The 25,007-nt window shown below is 40.9% G+C and overlaps 1 protein-coding gene across 1 annotated transcript in view; it reads left to right on the forward strand.

Moving 5' to 3' along the window:
- The first annotated feature begins 3,350 nt into the window (after positions 1-3,350).
- Clcn5 (Cl-/H+ antiporter 5) overlaps positions 3,351-25,007 on the forward strand; it is a 154,465-nt gene continuing 132,808 nt past the window's right edge. The window contains 2 exon segments of the mRNA NM_001414393.1: positions 3,351-3,558; positions 5,758-5,917. Coding sequence (NP_001401322.1) covers positions 5,902-5,917 — 16 coding nt within the window. The 5' untranslated portion in view covers positions 3,351-3,558; positions 5,758-5,901.

Genomic DNA, 25,007 nt, shown 5'->3' on the forward strand with positions numbered 1-25,007 from the left:
AAAAAAAGAAAGAAAAAAGGAAAAACAGCTAATATGTCTCTATGCCTCCGGCTGTCACGACATTTTTCTTTTTTTAACTCACAAAAGATGAAGTGTGTGTGTGTGTGTGTGTGTGTGTGTGTGTGTGTGTGTGTGTGGTGTGCGTCTCTGTGTGTGTGTGGTGTGCGTCTGTGTGTGTGTAGGCATTGGATTGGGTGTGTTTAAATGTTGGAGCCCTCCAAGCTGTTGGCGGTCAGTGGCGACACCCAGTGGCCATTTTCATGTATTGCAACCCCATCATAATCTTTGTGACTCCAGGCCTCTCAAATAATCCTACATTTCAAGCAAAGACTCATGCCTTCGAGGAATAAATTTGCTTACGATCACCCTGCCCTTTTTCATACTCCTTTATCAGAGAAGACGCTTTTTATCCTTACTTTTATTATAGTTCAGGGGGGGTCTCGGTGGGGGCCCTTCTGATCAGTCCACAAGTGAACTCTTGTTTTTCTATCCTGCAGTGTTGTGGGAAAAGAAAGAAAAGACAGAAAAGAGAAACTTCTCAAACAAAATCGCCCCTGATTTCTGTGCTTAAGGAAGAGTTCTAACAAAAGGATTGCCTTGTTCAAACGTTTTAACTATTGGGCATATTGGTAAAGTGCATAATTAAGGGAAGCCTGTCCGTGTGTACAACACACACACACACACACACACACACACACACACACACACACACACACGCGTCAAAGCAAACATCCTCAAATTTTCCTCCATTTGTCTCTGAATTAAGTACAAATGTCTGTCCAGCATTCACAGTCCTTCCAATTTAGTCTCATTCCCCTCTTCTATTCATACTACTCCCAACCTCTGTGCTTTGATCTGCTGTAGTGTGAATAACCATGGTGGTTTAAAAATTCCCTTCGTTCTCTCCAATCACAAGCTAGCAGAATCTTTGCTGTCTGCCACGTGTAATCATCCATTAGTATTGCCATCAATAAATCACCCCATTTGTGTGGAGAGCATATGTGCAGCTGGCTCATAGAAGAAGCTTTGATTTGGGGCTCAGGTATAGATCCAGATAAAGCCTATCTGGATTCAACATTTCATATCTACTCCAGGGTTCCCAAGGATGCAGAACTCTGGATTCTTTTCACAGTTCAGATCCTTCCAGGGGAGATCCTGTGATAACTCTGCCTTGGTTTGAGCTTATCGAAGTATGGCTTTAAAAAAAATCATCTGAAGTTTAGTCTTCTCCCACGACCCTACCTTTTGTCTTCATGACATGACCATGTTTGTTTCCCTGTTAGGTTTTGTATTAAAACAAGCCAAAATCTTGATTGTGTTTGATTATAGATTTATGTCTGGAAGCTTTACATGGGTTGGCCCAAGATACAGGCTTTGTATTTCAAACCTTTAGTTTGTCCAAAGTAGCCATTCAAAATTCATTGCGCATACATGGCCTTACCCAACTTTGGTCCCTGCATGTTAACAATGCTGATCTGCCCAGTTTCTGATCCAATGTGAAACCTGCACCACAGGAGGGAATTTTATACCTGATACTGTAACTCCATGTCTGGGGAGCCCATAGGTCCTTGGGTAGAACCTGGCATTTTAATTTAGCTCAATGATTGACTTCCAATGCTAGTGTTTATAGCTACAGATCTGGGCTGTTCTCAACTTTGGTCAGGGGAGCTTCTTTTTGCCATGGGCAGCAAAGACTCATAACCGGTCAAAGTTCTGAGAAGAGGCTGAGTGCTCAGCCCTGAGTCTAAATGACAGAATTCTCAACCTTAGTCCTAATTAGGCCCAAGGGCCATCTTACACGAGGAGATTGAAAGAATGCAGGAGCTGGAGCATTCAGAGGAGGGCTGTAAAATACTGTCTTTTGTACACAAGGTCTTTGAACTCAAGAATAAGACCAAGCCACCAACATTCCCACAGAGATGGGAGAGATGATACCCAGGCTCTGTTTCTTACTGAGATGCCATTGGTAGTTGATAGCTTTCTGGGGAGAAAGAATCACTTTTCTTTGAGGGTGTGGCCTCTGATAGGTTTTTTCTTTTCTGTTGAAGGGTCCTACATGCTAGCAAATATGGGCAACACTAACTGGATTTATTGGGTTAATAAAACAAGGAATTTTAAATTAGGAGGGGAGGTGTTGGGGGAATTTGGGTTTCTTGAGGAGAACTGGAGGGGGCAAATGGAAGCATATAGGATTATAGTTTATTGTATGCACGTATGAACTTCTCGAAGAAAAAAAAAAGCCTAGGGGTGTGGCACAGGACTACAATCTCAGCTCTTGGGAGGCAGAGCAACTGAATACCTGTGATCTCAAGGCCAGCTTAGTCTACATAGTGTGTTTCAGGCATCCAGGGATAGTGAGGCCCTGTTGCAAGAAAGTTGAGAAAAAAATACTGTTTACTCTAGCAGATTCTGAATTTGAGTACTTGTTGATGATGCGGATTCCAATCTTAGTTCTTCCAACAAATTAATTCGCTGCACTCTTTGTGTAGCCTGCTCATTCTTTACAAGGATAGGATATTTCTTCTAATTGTTTGAAATGGCTTTGGAGACGGAGAGACTTCAGTTGGAATCTGAACTTCATTTTGTGTTTTGTTTGTCCGTTTTTGAGACAGTGCCCTGCCTTGAAACTTGCTGTATAGCCTAGGGTGACCTCGGACTGATTCTCCTACCTCCAACCCCTAAATTGGAGGATTAGGATTAGGAGTATGTGTCAGCTTGAGTTTTCGCTTGGTAATGATTAAATTGGCGATAATATCGATAAATAACTGCAATATAGATTTCCCTGTATGAGATTAAATTGGCCCCTGCAAGCATCACCATATTTGATCACTCTTTCTATTGCTACTACAGTGTGAGATCGGAAAAGCTATGCGACCTTTCTGTGCCTCTGTATTTTTACGAGGGAAAATAAACAACGATACATTCTTCGTGAGTTCTTGTGATCATTAAATGCAACGAATAAAGAAGGTATAGTAAGCCAGAACAATGCCTGGTATCTAGGAGGCTAAATATGTGGTCTGATGTCATTAGTATTATATTTCTACTATTACGCTGTGGTCAAGATGCTCAGGATAAACAGTTTGTTCTAAAGACAAAAGCAAAACCAAGGTAGGCAATCTGCAAACAATGGAACCGAATGGAGCTGTGCTTTTCTCCAAATGCAACTGACACGCCCCGCACTTGGGTTGGATCCGCCCAGTCCTCATTAAATATGGCTGCAAGCCTGGCTACCCTATTGCGGTTGCGCATGCCGAAGCTCCTCCCAGCAGCAGCTTCTTGGCCGCGTTTTCCCCCCGGGCTGGGCCGAGGTGCCTGGAGAGGGCCCTCCGTGGCGCGCATGCGCAGACTCCGTCTTGGCAGAGCTAATACTCCAAGGCGCCTGTCACATGAGCCTCGCTCCCGCTCCGCTCCCCCTCCTCCCGGCTGGGCTGTGTGAATGAAGCTCCGCCGGCTACGTGGGGCGCTAGCTCTACTCGCCGTGTGGAACGCCAGAGCCGACTGAGCGCGCTGCCCACCGCCGGTGGACACGGGCTCCGCGGCGCTGGACCCCGGTGACAGGTAAAGGCAAACGGGCTTTCCTTCCCCAACAGGTCCTTCCCAGGTCGCCGGCCGCCGGCCCACCCGAGGAGCCCCCCTGGTACAACGAGCAGGGAAGAGCGCTCGTCTGCCACCGCGGTCCCCGGAGCTGGCGTTCCCTGCCCGGCCGCCACCGAAGGAGGTGGACAGGCTGGTTCCTGCCAGAGCGGGGCGGCATCTCCTCGGCAGCCCAGCCCAGTTCTGGGATCAGGGTCCCCAGGCTGCCGATCGAAGTTTCCTTGCCAAGCGGCGCCAAGCCCGCCCAGCTTTGAAAGCTGGGAGCTTGGCTGCCCGCGTCGCTTCTCCAGAAGACAGGGCTGGGGCGGCGTTCGCTGGGAAAGCGCAGCAGAGGCCAGGTTCTGCTCGCTCCTGCTTTGGACCTGCCACAGGTTTCGAGGGGTTCTGAGGTGCAGTCCAGAGGGCCTGGGCGAAGAAGTTGGTCTGCGTTTTCCCCCTTTGCCGCCCAATGCGCTTAGCTGCTGCTTCCAGACATTGGAGCCCCGCGTTCCAGCGCCTTTACTAGTAATGGAAAGAAAGCTTTAGCTTAACTTTGACGCGCTTTTTACCTTTAGGAACGTTTCAGAACGAAACAGTTGCCTGAAGTTGGACGTGTGTCGGTGTGATAACGTCAGTGGAAGTTGCACCGAGTAAATGAGGGGAAAGCCAGAAGGTGAAGCATTAAAAGCCAGGGAGATTCTGCTTTACACATACTTCATAAATCTATTAGTAATTTCCCGGGTTTAATTTCAGAGCTGTTAAATTTCCCCTTGTTCCACGACGCACTGCACTGATCAGTACTTCTGTAACAGTAAGCAAAATGGGGTGGGGGGCAAACTTAAACTGTGCCATGTTTCAGATAACTCACTTTTTCCTGGGGGAATTCATCCTCAGAGTTTAAGTTTTTTAAGCACTCTTTTTCTTGGATTTCAGGAGCCTTTCCTCATCCAAAGCCAGATCTTTGTTGGAGTTTTGAGGACTGGTGCACACATGAACCTTTTTGTTCTTTAAAGAAAAAGAGGTCACTAAAGAGGGCCAACACTCTTCTCAAACTAGTATTAGCCTTGAGCGTTAGGGCTTTAGCTTTTCCACTTCACAGTTGCACACGTTGGTTCTGTAAAAATCAATAGAAATAGAAATTCGCCTCAGGCCAAAAAGGTGAGGGCCTTTCTGGAAAAAATGCAAATTAGCTTTTATGCTATAAAGTATTTAAAAACTTGTTTAAATGGACAAAGTGCTTAATGTATGAAACTTACACACCAAACTAAGGCCAGTAGTCACACCTGTTAGTTTTTTCCTTTGCTTTCTAACTCCTTTCATATAACTGGAAACAGCATTAAGATTGAATTTAAAGATTCAAATTTTATCAGTATGGTTTCGCGTGTATGCATGTGCTTGTGGGTGGGGGCGCAGTTTTCCATAGTCAGTTCTTTCTTTCCATCTCTACTTGGAGTCCAGGGACTGAACTCAGGCTGGGACACCAAGCTCTTTTTAACGGAGATGCTTTCTCAACAGCTTTGAATTTGAAAATGTATTACCGGGAGTTAGCTAAGTTACTTTGATTGTATTAATATTAATATTCTAGTTGTATGTTCTTCTTTGTCCTTGACTCATTCCCTCACTATACAAACAATATAATATGTTCACTATAGGAATTTTGCAAAGCGAGGAAAATACAAAATAAAGGGGAAAGGAAGACCCACCTCCCCATGGGTGTCATCAGTTCTTACTTTTTATTACACTCCCTTTTTTATATGTAAGATTTATTTTAACACTTTATTCACAGAGTCTGTTCTCTTTTCTACTGATGTCTTCATGTAACCCTGAATCTTCATGGGCAGAAGAAGAATTCATTCACCGGAGTGTGGAACTTTAAGATACAAAGCACAATGGCTATCACAATTTATCTCAACCAACCCCTTACTCATCCCTTAATGAGTGTCCAGCCTCATTTACTGAAGTCCCAGATTCATACAGAACCCTACAGCAGTGAATGACAGTGTTAACTGGTGATAGATCTGTACTCTCGCACCAGCAATACTGCCGTGAAGGGGTGAGGGGAACTTGACACTGTGTATGGTGTCTTTCAAAGAGAGGTTCAGAGGGGCTCAGGGTCTCATTTTCAAGAATTTGAAATTCTTTGTCTTCTTTGGTGATTTTCATTCTTCTGTTTTACATTTTCAGGTTTGGGGCCTTAGAATCTTGCAGAAAGCAGAACCACACAGTTGCATCTCCACTTATACCCTCCTTTAAGTCCCCCTCCAAAACTGGGGGTGCCTCTGGAAAGCTCTGAGCCTGTTACCTAGCTTGGGAGAAGATAGGTACAAGATGGCCATGTGGCAGGGTAAGAAATTAACACTTATTCCTCTAACTGGTTTTTCCTCCTGCTGTCTTCCACCCCCACCGCACCCCCAGAGCTATGACTGCCAGCCAGCTGTTTCTTTAATTTAACCCTTTCTTTACTAGGACAATGCACATTTATGTAAGAGAAGCTGTTGTTAGCTCGAATATTCATATGATTCTAAAGTGGATGTTAATGGCGAATCAGACAAATATTATACCAGAAGCATTGAAAAGAATTTCCTTCAATTAAACATGTATTCCTGGGGATTATATGGAAGGAGAGATACATTTTTCCCAATTTGTGGTTTTCATTTATTTCAAGCAAATTTGTATTGTAAGATTCTTGAAAGTAGGGGGAGACACACTTAGTTGCCTCTCAAGCTTCCTCTTCTTAATGAAGACATCTTTTGGGTTTTGGCAGTTGAAAGGCTCATTGAATCTTATGTTTATATTTTGGTGGCAGAAGGAAGATACTGATTTTCATATTATAACGTACCCAAGAGCCAAGCTCAACAATGTTTTCGGTGATAAATTATATCTCTTGTTGTGGATTCTATCTCATGCAAAGTTGTTATTTTTAGTGAGGTTGGGCGTCAGTCTTCAGAATGTTCCGGATTTTTATTAGAATCCAATCTTATGATGACCACAGAAGAAATGTGGGTTTAAGAATTAATTGACAGAAACTACGGAACTGTGTCTGTGACGCACAAAAGGTTCAGGACCACTTATACGAAATAGAGTAAAAAAAAAATAGCTTCAATGTCTGTGAATGTTCAGAAGCCAGAGATGCCTGTGGGGTTAATGAGTCTTTTCAAAATATTCTCTTGAGTTCGTGATTTAAAACACGCACATACCCAAATGTTACACAGTTTTGATATACATGGATGGACAGTTTAAATGGGATTTGGATTGTATGCTGGCTTTGATGGGTATTTATCATAAACAGTGAGAAGGCTCAGTGGGTAGAGGTGTTTGCTACCAAGACAGACATCTTGAGTTCTGTCCCCGAGGTCCATGTGATGGAAGGAGGCAACAGATTCTCATGAATTGTTCTCTGGCCTCCTCATCTATGACATGTGGCGCGCTCGCACGCGTGTGTGTGTGTGTGTATTCGTGCAGTTAAATCCTAAGAAATTCTTTTCATTCACCAAACAGAATAGAGACAGGAGTAAAGCGGAGAAGCTTGGCGGGTTCCTTATGATCTGGGAAAGACAGACTTATGAATAAACTGTGTCACATTAAGTATTACCATAGGGAGAGGTGTAAAATGAGATGCAAGCCTAGAGAAAAAGCATGGTGAACTTTGAGGTTTGAGCTGCTCTAAAAGTGAGTAGGAGTTGGCCATATGGATACGTGAGGGAATCGCGTTCTAGGCAGACAACGTGGCACTGTTCAGGAACTTCAGCTTGCTTTGTTTGCCTGGTGTGAGAGGAATCAAGGAAGGGAGTTGGAGGCCAGAAAATAAAGGACCCTATATGTTCTAGGAAGGCTTTTTATACTCTATCCTGGAGACAAAGGTTCTAAACAGGGAAGTAACTTAAGCAGATTTGGTTTCAGAAAGATTACTTTGGCCGCAGTGCTGAGCTGAGGTGGTGTTTGAGACCGTAAAAGGCTGCACTCATTACTTTTCTGAAGTAGTGGTTAAGGGGACAGATAGCGAGGGTCTGGGAAGAGAAGCAAGGGCAAAGAGGTTGGAAAGAATGTGGTGAGCTCCTGCATGCTGTATGACGGGACTGAAGAACTGACCCTGGACTGACGGCCAGCTTGGGTATGGGAGCTAGAGGTGTCGTTCTCTGAGATGGGAAACATGAGAGGTGGCCGAAGGGGATGCTAGACGCCACTGTGCTAAACTTTTGACCTCCTTGGCTCCTTTTGATTCCTTTGGGCTGTCAGGTTGATGTTTCAAAGGCATTTTTGAAAAAGGATCCAGCCTGGAGTGCGTGCGGGTGGCGACTGACTGATTTGTTCCTGGTGATGCGCAGGAAGTTTGTCGTTTTCCTCTACAGTTGTGCTGATGGTTGTTAACGATGTCTTATTTGACTGTAAAATAGTGCCATGTTTAACGATTAACAATTATTCATAAATAAAATGCCCTATTTTCTTAGCAACATATCTTATGACCTGAGGCTCTGCAGTGTGCTCTGCTTAACTTTACATGGACGGAAACCTCATTTGGTTGGTTGCTTGTTAAGAGGGAAGGGTTCTACATAATTGAGCACTTAGGATCACTGTAGTTTATTGGCTGGTTTGGGGCAACTTTTAAGGGGAAAATGGTAGTTTTAAAGTGAGCCACGTGAATCTGGATTGAAGTCCTGGCTCTATCTATCACTCGTTAGCTGTGCGACTTTGGACAGTTTGAGCCGTCTGTGATTCATGGTCTCCACTGTAAAATGAGCATGAGAAAAGAACTCACTGTATAGGCTTGTGAAGATGAACTGAGTTATATGTGAAGCACTTAATACTATATTAAAATCATGAGACACTTAGAATTTAATTTAGTGTGTAAAAGTATTCATAATTTAGTAATGTAATAGCAATGACTACTATCACCTGCTATTACTATTGTTTTCTTTTTTCTTTTTCTTTTTTTCCGGAGCTGGGGACCGAACCCAGGGCCTTGCGCTTGCTAGGCAAGCGCTCTACCACTGAGCTAAATCCCCAACCCCATTATTGTTTTACCTTAGTTGTCTCTGGCCATATAATAGTCTGTGTGGCTCTAAAGGTAAAGGTTTACATCGGAAGAGATTCTTAGGAAACAAGTAACTCCATCATAGAGTCTAGCATGCCCAAGGTCGGCTAGGTATTGGTTGAATGAATGACAGGACTTGAATTCAGTCTAAGGATTCTTTATTCCATTGTTCTTTTCATGGGTTTATGGAAGAGGGAATGTGTGAGTCTGTCCTCAGTTCAAGGAAGCTTTTGCATTAATTTCTGGAGGCAATTAGTTGGGAAATTTTAAGAGTTAAAAACCTCAAATCCGAGCGCTTGCCTAGGAAGCGCAAGGCCCTGGGTTCGGTCCCCAGCTCCGAAAAACAAAAAAACAAACAAACAAACAAAAAAGAACCAAAAAAAAAACCCTCAAATCCTCCTGGGTTGGTTTTTTTTTTTTTTGGGGGGGGGGTCATTGTTGACCGATTCTTCATTGAACATCTGATCAGAATTCATGTACCTCTTCAACATGGTCAGTGTTACTATTTTGAACTCACTCAATGGAATCCTCTAATACATAGTCTGGCTACTTTAAACAGAATATACAGAGGGTGCATTCATATTTCTGATAACTGAAACTCAGTATTAAAAACATCAGAGGGTTTTGGTCTAATGATTAAGAAAACACCAAAGAGGAGAGTAGCTAGTTTGAAGTCATAAGGAGACTCCCGTTAGTTACTTATAACAAGTCTTTACTGAACTCAAGTAATATACTGGATAGTCTTCTGGGCCCTACAGATGCAGAGTCTAGGAGAACAGCTACAGACTGTGCTCTCCTGGAATTTACCAACTAGGATAAAGGTAACATTCCAAATTAATAGTTTAGTTAACAAATGTGACAAAGCAATTTGGAAAAAGATATATATATATATATATATATATATATATATATATATACACACACACACACACACACACACACACACACACACATACACACACACATTTAGAAGGATTAAAATAGTTTTTAGTACTAAAGGATGGAGGCTATAAAAATTTTCTGTCCTTTAAAACATATTTCTGCTCAGGTCTCACTTCCCCCCCCCATTGGAATATTGGAATTCAGTCCTAAGATCCCAGCATTTAAAGGATCCTTGTGAACAATTCTGATGTCTAATCTTGTTTGAGAACTGCTGCACTAAGTAATTAAAAGTTAAATGAGAGTGAAATGATAAAAGAACTAAAAAATAGGGAATGACATAATCTCGAGGTACATATTTATATGCATAATGGCAAAGGTAGATTTAATAAAGAAAAAGATTAATATCATTAGTTATGTAACAATTTAAAGCTTCTGCACATACCACAAATAAAGTTAATGAGAAAATTAAGAAGAATTGCAATGAGGTTCATTGTATTTTACACAGGAAGAAGAAACATGTGACTATTTTACTAGAAAGGCATGCTATGGATGCGGGAAATATGTACAGAGAAACACGTAAAAGGAGAAATTCAAGTGCCAGTAAACACGAAAAGCCTCCTATCTTGGTACTTGAGAAAGAAAGGGGAATTAGAATAGCATGCAATTTTCTCCAGTATAATTTTGCAAAGATTAAAAAAGAATGGTAGAACTCAGAGTTGGTAAAAACTTGAGGAAGCAGCTGTTCTCACACATGTCTCCTGAGAATGTCAATGGAGAAATACTTTTAAAATGTCGACATTTTGAATGGGTAGTTAATTTTCTTTTTCCTCTTCTCCTATCTTCCTCCCTCCCTCCCTCCCTCCCTCCCTCCCTCCCTCCCTCCCTCCCTCCGTCTCTTTCTCTTTCTCTCTCCAGGATTTCTCTGTGTAGCCCTGGCCCTGGCTGTCCTAGAACTCTGTGGACCAGGCTGGGCTCAAACTCCTTAATCCTCCTTCTCCACCTGGAGAGTAGTTAACTTTTTTTTTTAGTTTATCCTAAAGAAAGAGTTAAGTATGGTGCTCCAAGGATATCTGAATCAAGATATTAACTGTAGCGTTTTCTGCATTGTGAAAATTGGTGACATTTGTATTCTATTACAGTCATACAGTAGAATAGTATTGTAGTTCCTAAAAGTGATAGTGCTCTACTTATTGACTTAGAAATTGATTTATGATATAGTGTTACATGGGGTGAAAAGATTTCAAATGATTAATAGTTAAAAGTCTGGCCCATTGTGTTTATTAGTATTTCTCAACTTCACACTCAGTAAAATATTAATGGATAAGATAGTAGCTAACATAATAGTTCTCATCTCCTGTGCTCATTAGTATCATCATGGATTAAAAAACTTTAAATTGGTGCTGGAGCGATAACTCAGCATTTAAGAGCACAGGCTGCTCTTCCAGTGGACCTGGGTTTGATTCCCAGCAACCACATGGTGACTGACAGCCATCCTGACACTCTCTTCTGGTTTCTGAGGGCACTGCACAAATGTGGTACACAAATGAACATGCAGGCCAAATGACCAGGTACATAATATAATATGTCGTCAGGCCAATTAAAGCTGATTCTCCCCAGGTGTTATGTCATATGCCTTAAATCCTGGGATTTGAGAGGCAGAGACAAAGCCTGCCGGTCTACTCTAGTGACTTCCAGGCCAGTCAAGGCCACATTGTGAGACGATGTCTTAAAAAAAAATCTGATTCTCTTGGAATGGGTGGAGATTAATTAGTATTTTTAAAGCCCCCCCCAGCTCCATGATTTCAATGTGCAATGAAATTCGAGTATCACTAAGTAGTGGTTGAGAGGGTTAAATAGGAAAAGTAACTGTTTCACATATGGGTTCAATGTATAATAACTATTATTGTTGGGGTTTTAAATTATTAATAGTGTGATCCCATTTTAGTGTATTTTTTTCGTGTGAAGCCAGGCATAGTGGAACACTTCTATAATCTCAGCACTTTGGCAGCTAGGCAGGACGATTTCAAAGACAGCCTGAACTATGTAATTCCAGCTAGCCTAGGCTACGGTGTGAGGCACTATTTCAAAACAACAAAAGCAGACAAAAATTATCTGCAAGGATACATAGAAAATTATTTAATAGGTGTAACTTATTAGTAGAATGTGTGTTTAGCACTTGCAGCATCCTAGGATCTATCCCCAGCAGTGCAAAACAATATTCAATGAAAGATAGTGAGATGTATATGTTGGCAGTCTCAGCCCTCAGGAGGTCTAGGCAAGGACAGCACCTGGGCTACGGTGTAAAATCCTGTCTCAAACAGACAAACAAAAACCAAAATAAATTATACATGTACTTTATTACATGGATTACTTATTAATCAAAAAAACTTAATTTCTGATGGAGCGTACACACATATACACACGTTTTTACCTTAAGATATTCATAATCCAACAACTAGATATAGTGCAATGCAAATAAATTATGATAGGTCTGTCTATATAGTATATAGTATTTGGCCATAAAGAATGAAGACGAATTGGCCTGGTGGTGGGATTTCAGTACTTGGGTTGTTGAAGCAGGAGAAATATGAATTCTAGGCTACCCTAGGCTACAAAGCAAAACTTGTATAACAAAATCAAGACTAATGTGGTAAATGCTTATGAGAGAAATCCACGCTGGGCAGAGAGTATGCATTTCTCTAAGTGTTAGACTATGTTTACGTATTTCACTTTTTTCACATATTAGCTTATTTTTCAAATTTTAGCTTATTTTTCAAATTTTGTACAAGCCATGTGTATTGCTTTTAAAAGCAGCGAACAAGTGATTTGGAAAGGAGACAGAAAAGTCTGGGGACTTTCAAAGAATGCCTGTAACAAGTAGCACACAATTGGGTGTCTGCTTCACGTATGTGTCCCCTCATACGTCTGAATAAGAAAAGAGAAGAGAAATCTGGCCACCGAGTGTTTGGCTTAGAGCAGGCTTTTTGCTATTAATACTTTCACAAGGACTCTTAATTTTTGGCTGCCTCTACAATTGATTTTTAAAAATCCCTTGGGGGGGAGTGAAAGTGCAGACAAAGTGATTGTGCAAAGCAACATGGGACACAACAGCATCTGATGAAAACTATGTCACGGTGTGAAAAGAAAGCAGAGGGCGATTGTAATAGAATGCATAGTTGTAATGGCAAACATGTCTGTAGGCCTCAAATGTAAAGAAACTGGACGTGTAGACCTTGTAGGTTTTTCTTTTCTTTCTTCCCATCATAGTGCATTTGTAAATACTCACATGCTCTACTGATCTGGCTAACACATGCTAGGCCAAGATGGACTGTTACAAAGCAGGTCAGGAGTTGATTGCGGAGGTTTCTGTGAAATCTGGGTAGTCTGGCTTGCTAATTGGACCGTTATTGCCTAGAAAAACCCATCTGCTCCAGACTTGACAGACATGGTAGCATTCTTTGAGTGAGAGTCAGGTTTTTATGGTAGTAGCAAAGAAGCAGCAGCCACTCCATTTCCCTCTCTGTCTGGCACAGTGAAGAACTGAGTTGTCAATTCAAAACTGACAATAAGTTATAAATATAATAAAAATAAGTAAACAAAAGCACTTTGTCTTGCTTTATCACTTTTTGACACTTCCCCAGAGGGCTCCAAATAAATGGAGAATGATTTCGATGGCAAGGATTAAATCAGAAGTAAAGGAAAAACCTTTTCAGAAATGTTGTTACCATCTAACTGTTCTTTCCCAAGCACATGGCTGTGGAGGAAACCCAGGGCCTGGTAAGTTGTCTCATTTTGGGTCAAATGTAGGCTTAGGGGAGACAGTTGCTTGGCTTATGTCCTGGCTGTGTTACTGTTGGCTGTTAGCTTTGAGCAAGGTATTTACTCTCAAGTGCCTCACCTTTATCACCTGTAAAATGGGGGCAGTAAAAATAGCTAGTAATTAGTCTATCAGTATAACAATTGTTAAAGCGTGACTGGAAGGACTGAATGAGTTAATATACATTTATAGCTCTCTCACCATTGCCTGAATATTGTTTAGAAGTCACAAATGCTACTAATATGCAAAAGATATATATACACACATATTTATGATATCTATTCCATATAACTGAAGATGTGATTGAGTTAACCGTAGAATTGTTAGTAGCTATAGCATAAAAAATAAAGGTATTAAGGGGCATTAATAATCTAGAAAGTGGGGGTTGGGGATTTAGCTCAGTGGTAGAGCACTTGCCTAGCAAGCGCAAGGCCCTGGGTTCGGTCCCCAGCTCCGAAAAAAAGAAAAGAAAAAAAATAATCTAGAAAGTGATCTTATATACGATCCAATTCAAATGTTTAATCTTGCAAAGGAAGAAGTTAAGATTTAGTGAGTCAGTCAGGGTCATACATCTGCCACGAGGTACCTACAGCCACGTCCCTGGGCTCCTAATAATGGCTCTTTTTTGTCTGTTTGCCCACTAATCCCTATAATTCTGTGTTGTCTGCCTTTGGAGCTCTGCTAATGTGTGTGTGTATGTGTGTGTGTGTGTGTGTGTGTGTGTGTGTGTGTTAGTGGGGATGGAATCTAGGGCACTAGACATGCTATGCAAGCGCTCCAGCATTCTACTACGGAGCTATAGATGTCTACATCTTATTTTAATTTTGAGGCAAGTTTCTTATTCACTTGCCCAGGCAGGTCTTGAACTTTTGGTTTTCCTTCCTCAGCCTCCTGAGTAGTTGGGATTGCATGCCCACTTGTACTACCAAGCTGGGCTATCTGTTTATCTTGCCTTATTGTGCCTTACTGTTACTGTGGAGTGTTTTCCCTTAGCTCTGAAAAAAATTCTCTTCATGAGGTTTCTGGGATTTTTTTTTTTTTTTTTGGTGGTGGTGGTGTGTGTGGGGGGGTGGATTTTGTTAGTACGCTATCATTTTTGAGATAAGTTGTGGTTCTTAGGTTTTAGCCAGAATTATGATTCAGAACTTCCTGTTTCATATAATGCTGCTCTGTCTGTCATGGGCAGAGCAAGGCAGGACTTAAATGTTTCGCTTTTGGGGCAGCAAGTGGCAGATTCTATTTCCTTCCTTCTGTTCAAAGCCCAGATATTTATAGACCTGTGGTAAGACTAAAGAACGTATTGAGTAGTTAATAGTGTGAGCTAATTATCGTTGTAATATCATATTTTGATGCTTTCCCAGCAACAACAAATCTGTCTGGCATTAAGTGGCATTTTGTTGTATTTATTTAGGATTTCTGTCTCGACTACTTCCATGAGAAGTAGAGCAGCACAGAAATCACATCACAGTGCAATCAGAAAGTATTCCAAGGTAGGGACTCTTACCAAGACAGAGCATTTAGGATAGGTACCATCCACTTAAGGCACTATTCACTGGAATCTTCCTTTAATGGGTAATAGTTGCTTGGCCCTTCTGTCAGAGTGTCATGGTAATGAGATACGATTAGGCATGCTAAGGTGTTTTCTTAAAACAAGAAATGGCCAGTGTTATTCCCTCTTGTCATTCATTACATTTTAAACAGTGATGCTGATAGACAATTACAGTCACCCGGAAACCTTATTCTCCGGCACACTAGCAAAATCTCTCCATTACGTCATTCCATGCTATAAGTATACAGGCATATTAAGTTCTTACATATTCAAAACCTGTCTCCTTCTCTAATGCCATTATAACAAATCACGGGTGAATGGGAAATATACTGAGTCACACACTATGTAGCATGCATTTCTAGTGTTAGAGATAATTACGGGTGCTGTTGCCAGGGGCTTTAGCAGGTTTTTTTTTTTTTCTCATCTAGTCTGAATCCACTAAATCTTTGGATCTAAAACAATCCCTCATTTAAGAGCTGGATTAGTACTGAGGAGTTGGCCTCTCTCATTAGCATTTGGGTAGAGGCAGGGCAAATCACAGCAGGGTGTACCTGCCTCAGCGACCACAGTTGGTTTGTAAACTGTTAAGAGAATCGTTAATGTAAGCAAATGGTCTGTGGTTTGCTGTTATTGTGCTAAATATCTGGTTCCCCATTTCTGCTGCGGGAATTGCAGACCTGAGAGTTGACATAAAAGGAGCCCCCCCTCTGTGCACAGTTGGGGGCAGTATAAATAGTTAGACTCCATTGGCTAGGAAGTCATTCTGAAAATGTAAACTGTGAATACCTTTTGGCTCAGTGAATCTGTTTTAAAGAGGAACTGCAGGGACATCACTTATTTTTTGCAGGGATGTTGGTCACCTCATTATTGCCAGGTATATTAATTGTGGTATATATGCACTATGCGAAGCTGTTCATTTAATTAAAAGAGGTGAAGTATGTCTATATATAGTGATGGAGAGTGATAACCAAGAGAGAGGTCTTCGAGTAGTCCAGGCTGACCTTGAATTCACTGTGTAATTTTCTTTAATCTTCCCACTTCAGCTTCCCAAGTGCAAGGATTGCAGGTGTACAACACCATGCCTGGCTTATGATAGATTTTAAGTGGGGAAAAAGATGAAGAAGACTGCGAATTGTAGGATCACATTTAGACACCTGAGACAGGGGTTTCTAAGTCCCCTTTCCATTCCTTCCACTTCCTTCTTCCCTTCTTTTCTGTTGGGAATGGAACCCAGAGCCTGGCACATGCCAGATAAGCACTCTACTACTGAGCTGGGCACACTGCCAATCTTCTTAGCAGGTACATATGTGTATATACATGTGCTTAGGAAATCATTACATTCTAAACAGTGATGCTGATAGACAATTATGATCACTCGGCAACCTCATTCTCCGGCACACTAGCAGAAGCAACAATTTCAAGTTCCCTTGGTGATTAAAGGTGACAGGGTTAGGGGCTTTCAGTCTTTTCTCTCGGTGTCTATTTACTACTTGATTTAACAACAATCATATCTGCTATATCTTTAAATAACAAAGTTTACATGAAAATTCTGCCTGAAGCTGGTAAATGGCTTGAGCTGGGAGGTTACTTTGAAGCGCAGGAAGCGAAGTTCAAAAACTATGGCCTCCAGAAAAGCCGCCAAGGATGATGGCTAGAGTTAGGGGGATGTTTATTAACTATTGGTGCTTAGAAAGAAAGTAAGAATAAATTGTTGAAATTGTGTTTTTATTAGCCTTTAAAAATGAAATAATTGTAATTACATCATTACTTTGATATCTGGGTGTTTTAATATGTAACTAGCATGGTAAATGTATTCGGATCAAAGTTAAGCGTTGAATGTGTCAATGTCTGCAGTAGTAGCTGCCATTCTTGTTTAACTTGTTTGAATACTGTCCATGGACTTTCAGTTAAAATTTCTTGAACCTGAGATGGAGAGTAAGTACAAACTTATGCTTGAAGTAGAGAATATGTAAGTAGCCTAATATTTACCTTGTAAGATTTTGATTAAGTCTTCAAATCTTTCAGGGAGCCCATATGCCTCAGAAAGAAGACTGGCCTGTGATAAAAAAAAAAAGTCAAAGGGATGTCTGTCTGAATGTCCCTTTGATTTGACTAGTCCTTTGCTGAGTTATGGGTACTCAGAGGCAGGAATGGTTATCTTGTGCTAACTGACCCTAATTCTCTTTGTAATACTAACCAAGAGATGAACTATGAGAAAGAAACTTTGATGGATTCAGAAGGAGGGCATGCTTTACTCCAGTAATTGCCAAAGCTCTGTAAGAGGCAGATGTTAGAAACCCCAGTGATAAGCTTAATAGATATTGAAAAAGAAAAGGATGAAGTCACTTACGGCTATAGGTGAGACTAGAAAGCCCATAAACAGAGTGCAACTTTGCTAGGTATGGTGGTATATCTTGTAATCCTAGTACTTGGGAGGTAGGATCATGAGTTCAAGGTTATGCTTAGCTATATAGCAAATTCAAGACAAGCCTGCAATTCCTGAGAGCCTGTCTCAAAATACCAATAAAACAACTGTGTAACTTATGAGGATTTTCTAGGGGAATAAATAAGAGGACTTGAAGAGCTTTCTAGAAGTGGGTTGGGGTTGAACTTGAACCTGCATCTAGAGGTTTGCACTGTGAACAAAGGAGTCTCACCTTTCCCAGTGATTGCAGAAGCTTTTGGCCCCAGTTTAGAAGGAGGGAGAAGTTGGGGGAAGAAAACAGACATCTTAGAAGGATTCAAGAGCAATTCTGAGCTCTACGTGGGCCGACTTTATGTGGGTTTGAAACCTGTACTCTGCTGTCCGGGGTAATGGGCTTTGCTTAGATTCCTTACTCAACAGCAAAGTATTTTGATTGTGGATTATCTTTAATCTTCACAAGAACTATTTAAGGGTCAGGAAGTAGGGCATAGAGGGGTTACGTTTTATTCTGAAATTGGAACTGGTGGAGCATGGATCCATGGTTACCTCATTATGGAACCTGTGCTCTTGGTTACTTTTTATTCCTAAGAGCGCAGTGCCAAAAATCCTGTTTCCACTGCTTCCCCCACAAAAAGGGTGAGGGCCAGTAATGACAGACGTAAACTTCTATTGGAGTCTGGTTGTGGTGGTCTTGTAGTTTTGGTTGTTAGCCCAGCCTTTAACACCTGAAGCCCATCACTGCAGACCATCTTGTGGTCTTAATAGCAAATGAAAAGGAGGAGGGCAGGTGTGTAAGAAAGGTTACAGTGACTTACAGGGTCTGTGAATAACTGGACTATACTCCTGTGGCAAAATTTTTTTATTCTTTCTGAGTTTAAGTAATCTCGTGAGTACTTGTCAGACATTAGTATATAGCATATGTAAGAGTAGGAAGATTCAGAAGCAGACAATGCCTTCCCTGAAAATGCTACTGTGAGGAAGTTCAAACACCTGCTCAAAGAACCATAATAAAATTAGTTTGAGAGATGCATTCCAGGAACGTTTCTGGAATACTGATTTTTGGGGGATTTGGAATGTCCACCAAAGGCCCATATGTTAAAGGCTTGAGTCTCAGCCTGTGGTACTATAGGAAGGTGGTAGAACACTTAGGAGATAGGTCTAATGGGAGTTACATAATTTCAAGATATGCCCTTGAAGGGAATTTTGAATGCTTTACCTCTTTTATTTTTCTCTTACGTTTTCTTGGAGAAAGCTTTCATGGAGGAGCCTCCTCTGTCACATTCTTCTGCCACGTGTGTACTGTGCCACCACAGGCTTAAATGTGGTGGGCCAACAATACATTGGCTAAAACCTACAGAGAGTATGAACCAGAGTAAAGTGTAAGTCCGTTCTTCTCAGGTATTTGTTCCAGTAATGGATAGGTAACTAACCCGAATGCCATAGGAGTTTGCCAGTTGTGCAGAGGTAGGATTTGTAGCCTACTGTGTAACCTTTCTTTTGTGGTCACTAAATAGTGACTGAGTACAGGTCCTAGTCACTGGAAGCCAGAACATGTGAGTAGTTCAGAGGGAAACAGGAAGCATGAGGATGATGTGGGCGACAGGTAGCAAATATTGGAAGCTTTGTTCAATAAGTAAAGCCAGTGTACTCACATTAAAAACTGTATCACACATCCTAAAAGTTAAATATCTTACTCTTGAATAGTAGCTACAAACGTCATCACTTGTGTGAAAACATTTATTTTTTTTGTCTGAAAAATATACATGGGTCAATTCATTTTGCAAGAGTATATTTCACTATGTGTGTCATAAATGCAAATTAGCTCAAAAGACTTTGCCTCTGCATGACCCGGATTGCCCATGAAAGTTGCATATTATATTAATGAGTTGGTGTCAAAAATAGTGACACATTGAGACTTGATGATGCTTGCATCAGCGTAATTCCACAGGAATTGAAGGCAGCCGTAGTAGTAGACAACTTTTAGTAGTGGTTTTCAACCAAGGATAGTTTTAGTCTCTAGGGACATTGGCAACATCTGGAGGCATTTTGGGTCTCACAACAGTGGAGAGGTGTTACTAGCATGTAAGAAAGCAGGAAGATATTAGGTATTTTATATTTTACTGGCCAACCCCCTGCAACAAAGAATTCTTTGTAGATAACAGCGTCAGTGTTGGCTAGAGCTGAGGAACCCAGATCTAAGGAATTTGGAATAGGTTGGGAGATCTTGATGTCCTTAGTGTTTTTGCCAATGTCCTAGAATTCTAAGCTTTGCTACCTAGTTGAAAGCTGGGGAATATGATGGCTGTTTGGATTTCCGTGATAGCAGTGTCAATATCAGATAGATGAACCATTTGTTTTCCTAAGTATTCTGGTTATATAGTGGTTAATTACCATCAACTTATCTATACACATTATCAATATTTAGTCTCCCCCCCCCCCAGGAAACTTACTTTCAGAGCTAAACAGGGGAGCTGAGACTTGATGAAATGTCATTTTGACTGATTTTTTGTATTTTAATAGATCTTATTATAAAGTCACTCCAGAGTGCCCCAGCCATATTAGTGATTTACTCAAGATTCAAGGCAGACATCAAACTCTTTGATGCCAAAGCCATTGTTCCTTCCCTTCAATATTTGGCCTTGGTTTCTGTCTCCTAAAGACCACAATAATGTTCGACCAAAGATTGGATATTCTTGGGTTTGGACATTGTATAAATAAGATTATTCAACATGTTGTGTTTGTCTGACAAAGCATGAAAATAACCTAAAGTATTTAATAGTAGACATAAGTTACATTATTCACCCATTGATACAGCTGAAATATTAGAGCAGATACTGGAGAGATGGCTCAGTGGTTAAGGGCACTGATTGCTCTTTCAGAGGTCCCGAGTTCAATTCCCAGCAACCACACTGTGGCTTAGAATCATCAATAATGGGATCTGATGTCTTTGTCTGGCATGCAGATGTACATGAAGACAGAATGCTCATATACACAAAATACGTTAAATAATAATTCTTTAAAAAAAGAAATATTACAGCAAATAGGGATGGAGCTCAAAGGATGTTTTAGGGTAAGTAACAGTTAGCATAATGTAGCTCGATGGCATTGCTCTAAGCTTCCATTTTGAGAGAAAACCTGTTGGACTGACTCCCAAACTCCATTTGTCTTGTAGTTTGAATTTTTAAATGTGCAAAGTAAGAATTTTTTCCATTGCTCTCAGCTGCCCTGCTTGGCCTAATAGATAACTACTTAAAAGACAAAAAAGTAGAACTGATCTTGATCTGCTTTATGAATGTTGAAGACATATTTTTTAGCCATTTTTTAGATGGATGATTATCATGGTAGTTAATAGTTACTAAGCCCTTAGAGTTTTTCAGGTACTGTTTTAAATTATAGTTAACTAATTGATTGATTGAGAGAGAGAGAGAGAGAGAGAGAGAGAGAGAGAGAGTGTGTGTGTGTGTTCTCCTTCCACCATTTGGATCCAGGAATGAAATCAGGGAGACGTGCTTGGCCACTGGAACATCTACTCACTGGCTCATCTCGCCAGCTCCCAGGTACCATTCTAACCCTTTTATACATATCTCCCACTGCGATCCAGCTGTCAAAGGTTAGGAGGAATAGTCTGCTTTTTTTTTCTTTTTTCCGGAGCTGGGGACCGAACCCAGGGCCTTGCGCTTCCTAGGCAAGCGCTCTACCACTGAGCTAAATCCCCAACCCCAATAGTCTGCTTTTTAAACTCACGGAAGTGGGGCAAAGAGAAACTAAGTAAAAAACTTCCATAGCTAATAAGTAATTCCTGGTATAAATGTATGTATGCTATAAGTATAAAATGGACAGTGGATTTCAAAGACTCCATATATAGAAGAATCTAAAAACCATTAATAATGTTTTCATTGGTTACTTATAGAAATGATACTATTTTGTATGTAATTTATTCAATAAAATACAGTGTTACATCTCATTTCACTTTTTTCTTTTCTTAATGCAACATTTAGAAAATTTAAAATTGCCCGAATGGCTTTTGCTTGTGTTAGACAGTATTGCCATGGTGTTTTATCAAGGCAGCTCTGAGAAATGCGCAGTATCTCACCCTTGTATCACTCATGTACAAGAGACTAAAAGCAGAGGAAGCAAAAAAGAAGTTTAATACGTTGGACTGAAGCTAGCTGCTGCATCCATTGACAGGAGGATATCACACCTATGCTCTACCTACTCTCTAATGACTGCTTTATTAAGGCATGAGGAGCAAGGGAGCTTTTAGGATTAGGAACATGTTATTAGTGTTTCACTGCCATCTATTAAACAATCGTGTAAAGCACTGCTTGATAACATGGCCCATCCAAAACCATGGACTTGAATCTTTCCATTAAGAACTTATAATCTAGTGAAAGGATTACACTTATATAATGAGTAGTAGAAACAAAGGACGCAGAATCCCAAGAGAACAGTAGTAATTTGTAGCTAGGTTAAGGATGGCAGGCTAGGAAGGAGGTGACATTTGAGCTGGTTGAAGACAATTAGGTAGTGGTACTCTCCATACTCCAAGGGAAGTGCAGACATTGGTGACAGCTCCTTGAGTTTGGATTGTTGTCTGCTCACCAAATGGAGGTTTGGTGTGGCACACGCTGGAGAGAAGTCAGAGAGCTTGAAATGTGCATTCAGGGCGATCTTTTTTGTATTGCTCGCTATACCTTCCCCATCTCCCTGCTTTCTTGTACCCATATAGGAACTTCCTATTACAGATCAGCCTTTTTGATTTCTGAGCTCCTGGATCAGCCAAGGGTTCATTAGACTTATATCTAATGGTTTCACTTATGGTTTTGGGTACTAGGATGGACAGGGGAGCATTTAATTTCATGTTGTGATTTTTCTTTTTAAGCTAGGGTCTCACTGTGTAACCCTGGCTGGCCTGGGGTTCTTTATGTAGACCAGGGCGCCTTTGAATACCTCTGTATCCTGGGATCTAAGGTATGCACTATTATGCCTGGAGGATGACTTGTTTGTTTTAAAACTAGTTAAAATGGTCCTGTCTTGAAATTAGATTTAACTTAATTTTTTTCTGGTCTAATCTCTCAGGCAAATAATTGTAGCCCCCTTCACAGGGAGGAGTAGGGAATGAAACAAAGAGGCCGCCAGGAGGGCTACTCTAACAGAAACAGCTTTACTTTGAAGTGGGAGGGGTAAAAGAATATCCTCTTACTCCACCAATATTACTTTGTTCAGTTCTCGCCGGCTACCAGATATTTAACAAATTGGTTCATTTGTTGCTCCTGTTTTCCTGTTTTTTTAAGGGGGGCACAGTGTCCTGTGCCTAGGCTGGCCTAGCATTTACTACTGTTGAGAATGACCTTAAACTTCTGACCTTCCTTCCTCCATTCCCAAGTACTAGGATTACATGCATGAAGCACCAGGCATGGCTGATTGCTTTGGTTTTATGTGGTTTTTTTGGTTTTTTATATTTAACACTTAAAAAGAATCTTTGAGGGGCCGGAGAAATGTCTTAGTGCTTAAGAGCACTGTCTGCTCTTGCAGAGGTCCCAGGACAAGAGCTGGATTCAGTTCCTGGCGTTGCCGAGGTGGCTCACAATCCTAACTCCAGTTCCAGAGAATCTAATGCTCTCTTCTGACGTTCTGTTCATGGACGCATATCGTGAATGTACATACACACAGTCACAGACACATACATACATAAAATAAAATAAAGAAAAATTGAAAACTTTGAAAATAAAAGAATATTGTTTTCAAGATGGAATTTGGAGAGCAAAGAACTTTATAACTAATCGGGGTTCTTAAGTTTGTAATTGCAAACAGGTTGTTTGTATTAAGCTTTTTGGCTTGTTGGTTTTATGGTAATAGAGTAATATAGAATATGCTACATTGATTCCTCCTGCTCTCCAGAGGATAGGATTCAGCTGGTTGACTTTTTTCCTTTTATAGAATCCTAAATGTTAAAGCTATAAAGGAGTCCTCTTGTGAGATCTTACATAGCTGTCTTTTCCTGAGAAACAGTGCATTTCTTTCCTTTTAAAAATCAGAAGTAATTATAATCTATTCTTGTTAACAATCAGTTTTTTAGACATAGTCTCATACAGCCCAGCCTGTCCTTTACCTTGCTATATAGCTGAGGATGAGCATGAACAACTTCTTGTCCCTCTCAAGTGTTGGGAATACAACAGTGCACCACTGTCTCCAACAAGTTTTTCATTTTCTGCACTCAAATCCATGAGTCTTTGCTTATGTGGTTAAGCAGTTTGTGATTTTAAACTGTAGTTAACTGCTGTGATTTGCAACAGCTGGTGGAAACACGGGTTGGAATAGGAAATTGGACATACATACTTTTTCAGGCATACCTGTAGTCTCATGAAGTCTATTATTTTACAACATAAAATAGCACTAATGGACTTTCAAGCTGCTAATTGTGGCACAGCCAAAGTCTAATCTTTTTTTTTTAAATCTGTCTGTCTTAGTTTCATATCCTGTTGATGACATAAAACACCCCGACAAAGGAAATTTAGGGGAGAGTTTATTTGGCTCCCAATTCCAAGCTGTATCCATTGTTAGAGGGAAATCAAGACAACAGGAACTTAAAGCAGCTACATCCATAGTCAAGAGCAGAGAATAATGAATTAATGCCTGTGTGCTAGTTCTCACTCTTATACTAGCTAGGATCTCCTGCCTAGGGAATGCTGTTACCCACAGTGGGTAGATCTACTTAGTAACCAATATAATCCCTAAATAGACAGGCCCACAGGCCAGTTTAGTATAGATGATCCCTCATTGAAATGCACATGTGATTTGCAATTTGACAAAACTAAACAGCTGCCATCCCTCTGTCACTCTAGATATCTACTATTATACCAAAGGTCTGTCTTAACACACCTGATACTCGTGTATGTACTCTTAAACAATATGATTTGGAGCTTTAGAGCCAATATTAGCCATATCCTGAAACCATGTAGTTTTTGAGTCCAAACTGGCCTACCGTTCAAGATTCCTAGAACCCTGTTACCTGCGTGTATCTTGGTTTAGTGTAATAGCCTTTGGCTAAGATGAGTAGATCACTCACCCTGCAGTGGCCTTAGCCAGTGACTGTGGTGATTGTTGTGGTTATTCAGAGGCAGTGACTCTGGAGTGGGGCTGCCTGAATTTGATTTCTAGGTTTGACACTTGGCTAGCTGTGGTTATAGCCTCGGGTGGATCAGTTAAGTCCTCCGTGTTTTAATTAAGTTCTCTCACCTGTAAAAGGATAATAATGTCCACTTCACAGGACTTTTATGATAGTTACAGTGCTTAAGCTGTCTATTAGCCTGCCCTGATTGCTTTTATAATAGTTATCCCAGTCTTGTGAAGATTAAAATGTTGGAAAGTTCTTCTTTATGTCAGGCAGAGCTCAAGTCTGTTTCTGATCTCTAACCTCTAGTGCCAAATAGAAGAAAACCCCTTGTCCAGCTTTTCTCCCTTCCTGACAGTGTATGTCAGGAGGCAGGGCATGACTGGGAGTTGTAGCTGGGCAGAGTGGCTCACACCTGTAATTCCATCACTCAGAGACTGTGACAGAGCAGTGAGGCAAGCTGGAGGTCAGCTTACATAGTCGGTTCTAAGCAGTAGTTTGAGACCCTGTTTTGAACCTAACCCCTCACAAAAGAAAAAGGGGAGAAATATGCTGTAAATGGTTATCTACAATGAAGTATAATAATCCAGCCATTGTTTTGTGGCATACATAATA

This window comes from Rattus norvegicus, chromosome X (assembly GCF_021556685.1).
Source record: "Rattus norvegicus strain SHRSP/BbbUtx chromosome X, alternate assembly SHRSP_T2T, whole genome shotgun sequence".
Lineage (NCBI taxonomy): Eukaryota > Metazoa > Chordata > Mammalia > Rodentia > Muridae > Rattus > Rattus norvegicus.